The sequence below is a fragment of the Salmo salar genome, chromosome 24, assembly GCF_965601325.2.
Source record: "Salmo salar chromosome 24, fSalSal1, whole genome shotgun sequence".
Classification (NCBI taxonomy): Eukaryota; Metazoa; Chordata; class Actinopteri; order Salmoniformes; family Salmonidae; genus Salmo; species Salmo salar.
This window is the reverse complement of record NC_138314.1, coordinates 25,589,181-25,596,248: the sequence shown is the minus strand read 5'-3', so window position 1 is coordinate 25,596,248 and position 7,068 is coordinate 25,589,181. Positions and strand designations below refer to the sequence as shown.

The following is a 7,068-nucleotide window of genomic DNA, read 5'->3' as shown; positions in this document are numbered from 1 at the left end:
TACACTGGAGTTGCTTACCTAGACGACATTGAATGTTCCTGAGTGACTTAGTTACAGTTTTGACTTTAAATCGACTTGAAAATCTATGGCAAGACTTGAAAATGGCTGTCTAGCAGTGATCAACAACGAACTTGACAGAGGTTGAAGAATTAAAAAAATAATAATATACAAATATTGTGCAATCCAGTTGTGCAAAGCTCTTAGAGACCCAGAAATACTCACAGCTGTAATCGCTGCCAAATGTGATTCTAACATTCTTATGTAAATTAGATATTTCTGTGTTTCATTTTTAATACATTTTCAAAAATGTCTATAAACATGTTTGTAGCCGGGTGACAATTTTTTCTTTATTTAATCAATTTTGAATTCAGGCTGTAACACAACAAAATGTGGAATAAGTCAAGGGGTATGAATACTTTCTGAAATCACTGTATTTAAAATTGGCATCAAGTAAAATATATTTTTTATGTTATTTTAGCGTCACTATATTATTTGAATAATTAACAATCATTCCTACCTTTGACTCCAGAAGGCATGTCAATCATAATTTAAATTTGAATAGTGTGTGCATAGAGCAGCAATTTATCCATCAAAGTCATTCAACTAGATTCTGGTTCACCTCAGATATAAATTGTTGAACAAATTATTTTCAATATTTCTAAATTAATTGTAAGCTTCAGAGATAATAGACATTATATCAATCGTGTCAATCAGAGAGGTACATCAAATTTGGTTAGACACGCCATTAGGGGTCAGGATAGTCAAGTTCCCTCTAGCGTTCTGGTCTGCCTCGATGGCCTCGAAAAGAGCCTTGAAGTTGCCTGCACCAAAGCCCTAGGAAGAGTACAAAGACATGTTTTCACATAGTTTTCAGTCTAAATGTAGATCTGGAAATCAATCTTTATCATCATTACATACTGTAAATTGTTTAAATACACTAACAAAGTCCTAAAATCAAACTGGTTATATATTGTTTAATTGGTAAGGCTATCTGAAATCTCCTGCTCCTCTCACCTGATGGTTGTGTCTCTGAATGACCTCCAGGAACACTGTGGGACGGTCCTGAACAGGCTTGGTGAAGATCTGGAGCAGGTAGCCGTTGTCATCAAAATCCACTAAGATCTTCAGCTCCTGTCAGAGCAATAGGACATAAGAGTGCTTGTCTGGCTCAGTAGCTAAGAACCTACCATAGAAGTTCAAATGAACTGAATTATCATTATAATGCAAATAACCATCAGGTATTTAGATAATTGAAATATAATAAATCATTGAAACATTTATTAAAACATCAGAGAAAATTGTGTCTCTGACCTCCAGAATGTCCAGGTCCTCAGTGACCCTGACTTGCGATTGTTGGAGATTCTTTCTCAGCAGCTGGTAGTAGGTGTCTGGCACACACATAAACTCCATGCCACGCTCCTTCAGGTTACGGATCTACAACAAAGAGAATATACTAACCACACCAATCTTTCAGTCTTCCATCTTCCATTAATGTGTATGTAAAAGTAATCAGGTTGAGCTTAGCCTTAATGTGTGAAAAGACTTACTGCGGTGATGATGTCTGATGTGTTCATGGCGATGTGCTGGACACCTGGGCCACCATAGTACTCCACATACTCCTGCTAAGTCCAAGTTGTACTCATTACTTTTTTTGTAATGCTGAGTTTTTGAAAGGTACAGTACTGAATATGTGTATGGATGACAATGGCATGTCTGTTACGTTGGTAAACACCTCTTTACATAGTTCATATATTATATATTAAATAACATGGCGATGACTTGCCTGGATCTGGGACTTGCGTTTACCCATGGCTGGCTCATTAATGGGCATCTTCACTGTCTCTTCATAATTGGCCACAACAATGGAGCGTAGTGCACTGAAGTCTGTCTGCAGCTGCTTGTCGTCTACTGACCAGAACCGGTGGAAGAGCAGGTTTTTCTGGTACCTATGGAAACAAAACCTACTCCTCAGGAACCCCTGTGTGTTGGATGGACAGGTGAGAGACCACAATATATCTATCCTACAGCCCTCTTCCCTTCAGAGATCAAACCCATCCCTGTTTTTTTTAATTTTTTTTATCTCAGAGCTGCATGGTGGAGCTCTAACTGACTCCAGATGTGGGGACCCCCAGGGACCCAGCTCAAAAACTGTCAAGTCATAGTAGCATCTGGCCTATGCCAAACAGCCTGGGTTACATAATACTGACACCTCCCCCATCCTCCCATTGCTGTTTTTTTATACTGCATTCAGTGTGTGGTAGAAGAACTCTGATGTTCATGGATGTTTTTGTCTGGAATAAAATGTACAGGCCAGTGTGTGTGTTAATACATCCCTGTGCCCTAGGCTAGGCTTACCATTCCACTACAGGCACCATCTCATCATCCGGCTGGTTCCCCACAACATGGTCAATGAAGTTCAGTAATCCACTGGGTCTGTAACGTTAGATAAGGCCTCACCGTGATGTCAACTGTTTAACTGAAACAGTCACTCGATTTCTGTCTTGTTTACAATGGTCTGAAAAGAGCACTCTCATCTCTAACACCAGATAAAATTGTTCATACTCACAGCTTGGCCAACAAGGGGTCCCGGTGGAGAGGAGTATGGAACCCTGGGAGGAACAGCCCATTGTAGGCAGTCCTCTCCACAAATGTGTGTGTGGTGTCCCCATACTATAGAGATATAAGAGAAAATCCAAAATCTTGAGCATACTGTAAATCTACTTTTCGGCACTCAGTTTCACCAGATATTGATAGACTTACCGTCTGAAGAACAGCTAGTTTTACCCTGCCATATTTGTCCTCCAGTACATACGGCTCTTTCACTATGATGGCACCACGCTCTCTGGCTTTCTGAAGAGTATAATAGACAGATAAACATCTGCATGTGATGAAGATCAAGGAAGATTAAAAAATAATAATATTTTCAATAAATCAAAGAAAACGATTACAATCCAACAAAATATTTTTAACCCATCTCATTAGGAAAAAGGTATTCTCCTCATTCCAGAAAGAGCAGTGATATTGGTTTAAATGGTAAGCCTGCTATGGTACCTGCACAAGGTAATCACAGTTCTCCACAGTGAATGCAATATCCTTGGCTCCATCCCCATGTTTGACCAAATGCTCCCCCATTTCTGAATAAAGGAGATGGATAAAAGTATACTCAAATCGGAGTGAGTGAAGTAGCACACTAGTCAGTGACAGCCAATCTCATCATATCTAACGACATGAAGGATGACATTTTTGTGTCATACTGTACCTTTGTTTGCAGGATTGAGGGCAGATGCGAATACATAAATAATCTGTGAAAGAAAAAGAGCCAAAAAGTTACATGGTGTACAACCAAGGACCTCCATCACTTGTATCAAGTTACCTCACTATTATAAACATGTGCCATAATGAATTCAGAATGCCAACTCTGCCCACCTTGTCTTGTTTGACCACATGGGACACCACATCACGGCAGCCTGTCTCTAAACCCTGGTAGGCCAACGGTTCAAATCCAAGCTTGTTACAATAGTAAGATGCTGCCTGTTGAAACAGGAAGAAAAAACACTATTGCCACTCACAATCAATCGCCAAGCAATACAATATTTGTACATTTACTATCAGGCTAGAAATCTTAATAACCGTTCTATAGTATGTTGTGAACAGTAAAGGACTGTGGTGGTAGTGCCACCTCCTGGTGATGGTGTGGAAAACCTACAGCTTCTGGATCAAATTAAGAGCAGGGAGAATGGTGGGGTCTACTCTGAGGTTTCATGCCTAATTCCCCCACCCCTTAAGAGAGCCAATAGCCACCCCTCAGTGAACACTCCTTTAACTTGGAGAACGTTCAGGAAAATATTTACCACATGCAAAAAAAGTGAAAAACAACCATAATAGCATATGATTCTCATACCTGTTTGGCATTTCCAACCCAGAATGTGATGTGGTCGAAACAGACGAACTTGCCGTGGTCGTGCTATGAACAAATCCAAAACAATTTAATACCGGTATGTAAGGGGGGGGACACTTAGCATCAGCCCATTCATTCATTTATGACATAGCAATTACAAATTCTTAGATAATATAATAATATTCTTAAATATTATTGCACATTTAAACATATTGGTAGGCAATTTACACATTTTAAATACATTTTTAAGTTTCTCAACTACTGAATCATACTTTGAACTTGTTGAAAGTCCTAATAATAATTATGTGGTCATTTAAATGTCTATGGGCAATTCAAAAATACGAGTAACTAAAGGACTAACCTTTTCACCTCTGTCCATGTAGGTAGTCTAAATAGATAGATACAAAACATTACACATCAGCATTAACGTTAAAGACCGTTCTTTCAATAGCTCAAAAATCTTGTCATGTGAAATTGAAATAAGATATTGAATAAGACAATTTTCGAGGAAATATATATTTTATCTTACCATCTTGTACCCTTAGCCTTTCAACTGCTTGAAAAGAAAATCAGTACAATAAAGTTGAGTGTTTAAACGTTCAGAATCAAGTTCGAACTTCCACGCCCCCGGTGTTCGAGGAGGAGGAGAGTGGGAGAGAAAGAGAAAGATAGAGAAGAACAGTGATGCTCACTTTAGCTTACACAATCATGTCGCATCATAATATACATAAACAAATAATAGTTATCGAACGCTTGACTCTGCATAGAGCTTTGAAGACATTTTATACCGAAAGTTTATATTAGGTGAATCTCATAACTTATAGGTGTGTACATCACATATAATATCAAATAATATCAGAAAAGCACGGACTTACCTTCTCTACTCAAACATCCAAATTCTTATGTTATATTTCAAACTGAAATGCAAAGACACAGACATAATGCACTCCCAACCATTTCAACAGTCAGGCCATGTGTTTGTATTTAGTCTCGAGAGGAGGTTCACTCATTGAGGTTTCCTATTGGCTGTTCGTTGGGAAGTATGTTGGAGTCAGTCATCCACAATTTTGACATGAAACAAGTTTATGCTTATTGTGGACCATTGCAGTAATTACTATTGGTAGGATACAATAGCCCCCCTCCCCTTTTCACAATCAGTGGCCTAATCTGTTAATAAATTAGTAGGCCTAATGAATGTATGAGAAAGTGTTTTATACCTCTTGCATCATTCTTTATAAATCCTTTATCATCAACATTTGTATGAAAATGGTTCTTCCAGAGATGTTTCATTGATCTATTGGTGTGTGTGAATACAATGTACTTTTGCCCAATGTGCCAATATTGACAGCTCGCACAACTGATTTACTTAGTAGTGAATATGACACACTACAACACAACAGTTCTTCTCCTCAAGTGACCTAATAGTCTCAAAATGGGATGGGAATAACTTGTTTAGATTCCTGCATAAATGGGGACACCATGTAACCCTAGTGTGTAAATGTAATGGGAAGGCTGCTGAAAAATGTATTATTCCTACAGAAGATGACATTTGGCAGATTGTCGAATTTCACTACAGCAGAAAGAGCTATTCATTGCTTCCTAGATAGTGAGCAGCTTAAGTTTCTTAGAGTCCACCAGATCGACACAACAAGAGGTTGCACCTTGTCATAGTGATTATTATATTGTCTTTTTTTTTTACAGCCATGTGGCTTTATGTCCCAATGGGGGTGAATAGAATTAAGTACATCAATGAAACAATGCATTTCATAACCCTGTAATTTCCTTCAAGCATATGGTCATTACACTGACTGACCCCTTGTATTCATAGGACTCAGTTTTCGAGAAATAAGTGACACTATCCGACAGGTGGTCAGAGCGTTGGGCCAGTTACCAAAAGGTTGCTAGTTCGAATCCCAAGCCGACTAGGTGAAATCTGTCAATCTGCCCTTGAGCAAGGCACTTAACCCTTATTGCTCCAGGGTCGCCATCAATAATGGCTGATCTCTGGCCGTGACCCCAGTCCCAGGGCGAGTGGTATATGCAAAAAACGAATTTCCATTTCCCCCCAACACACTGTACAGGTTATACACATGTACATGTGTGAAACAAGACAAATATAGGGAAAGGGAGAGGGGGGATACCTAGCCAGTTGTACAACTGAATGTCTTCAACTGAAATGTGTCTTCCGCATTTAACCCAACCCCTCTGAACCAGAGAGGTGCGGAATATAAGCAACCCCTATTTGACGTTTGACCATGCAAGCTCTCTGGTGTAACAATATGTACCCAGAGATTCTGTAGAACACAGATACTGTCTGTAGAACAATTCTCCTTAAGTATCCCAACCCTGTGCATATCCCAACCAGAAGCCATGGATTACAGGCCACATCCACACTGAGCTAAAGCCTAGAGCAGCTGCTTTCAAGGTGCGGGACACAAATCCAGACGCTTATAAGAAATCTTGCTACGCCCTCGGATGAACCATCAAACAGGCAAAATGTCAATACAGGACTAAGATCGAATTCTACTACACCGGCTCTGACGCTCGTCGGATGTGGCAGGGCTTGCAAACTATCACGGATTACAAAGGGAAACTCAGCCATGAGCTGCCTAGTGACACGAGCCTACCAGACGAGAAAATTTGCCTTCTATAGTCGCTTCGAAGCTAGAAACACTGAACCCTCCATGAGAGTACCAGCTGTTCTGTACGACTGTGTGAGGGTGCTCTCCGTACCCGATGTGAGTAAGACCTTTAAACAAGTTAACATTCACAAGGCCGCAGGGCCAGATGGATTACAAGGACGCATACTCAAGAGCATGCACTGAACAACTGGCAAGTGTCTTCACTGACATTTTCAACCTATCCATGATCCAGTCTGTAATATCTACATGTTTCAAGCATGTTCCTGTGCCCAAGAATGCCAAGGTAACCTGTCTAAATGACTATCGCCCCATGCACTCACATTTGTAGCCATGAAATGCATTGAAAAGCTGGTCATGACTATTTGCATTGACCCCCTTTTTATTTACACTGACTCTCTTGCACCGGCTCTATGCATACTCACTGGAATCTACCCACACACGCACACATACTTCACAGACACCCAACACACACACACACACTTTCACTCTTTCACACTCTTCATATACGCTGCTGCTCCTCTGTTTATT

At 40.0% G+C, this 7,068-nt stretch overlaps 1 protein-coding gene across 5 annotated transcripts; it reads right to left on the bottom strand.

Annotated features, from left to right (window-relative positions):
- Positions 1 to 321: 321 nt before the first annotated feature.
- On the bottom strand, positions 322 to 4,903 carry LOC106585509 (4-hydroxyphenylpyruvate dioxygenase). 5 transcript variants are annotated; one of them, XM_014171792.3, is made up of 15 exons: positions 4,774 to 4,903; positions 4,428 to 4,514; positions 4,260 to 4,286; positions 3,902 to 3,964; positions 3,427 to 3,555; positions 3,260 to 3,302; positions 3,052 to 3,134; positions 2,761 to 2,850; positions 2,567 to 2,670; positions 2,356 to 2,433; positions 1,784 to 1,946; positions 1,548 to 1,619; positions 1,312 to 1,434; positions 1,015 to 1,131; positions 322 to 834 (listed from the first exon to the last, which is right to left on the bottom strand). In XM_014171792.3, the coding sequence occupies exons 2-15, from the start codon at positions 4,428 to 4,430 to the stop codon at positions 724 to 726; spliced, it is 1,206 nt and encodes a 401-aa protein (XP_014027267.1). In that variant the 5' UTR covers positions 4,431 to 4,514; positions 4,774 to 4,903; the 3' UTR covers positions 322 to 723. The 5 variants fall into 5 exon arrangements, with proteins under 5 accessions (XP_014027267.1, XP_014027266.1, XP_014027269.1 ...); XM_014171791.3 differs by having other exon boundaries at positions 4,428 to 4,454; XM_014171794.3 differs by having other exon boundaries at positions 3,427 to 3,531; positions 4,428 to 4,454.
- Between the last annotated feature and the right edge of the window lie 2,165 nt (positions 4,904 to 7,068).

Coding starts and splice junctions, on each gene's coding strand:
- LOC106585509 (XM_014171792.3), bottom strand. Junction 1,620..1,783: donor AACGCAAGTCCCAGATCCAG/GCAAGTCATCGC, acceptor TGGACTTAGCAG/GAGTATGTGGAGTACTATGG. Junction 1,435..1,547: donor CATCAGACATCATCACCGCA/GTAAGTCTTTTC, acceptor TCTTTGTTGTAG/ATCCGTAACCTGAAGGAGCG.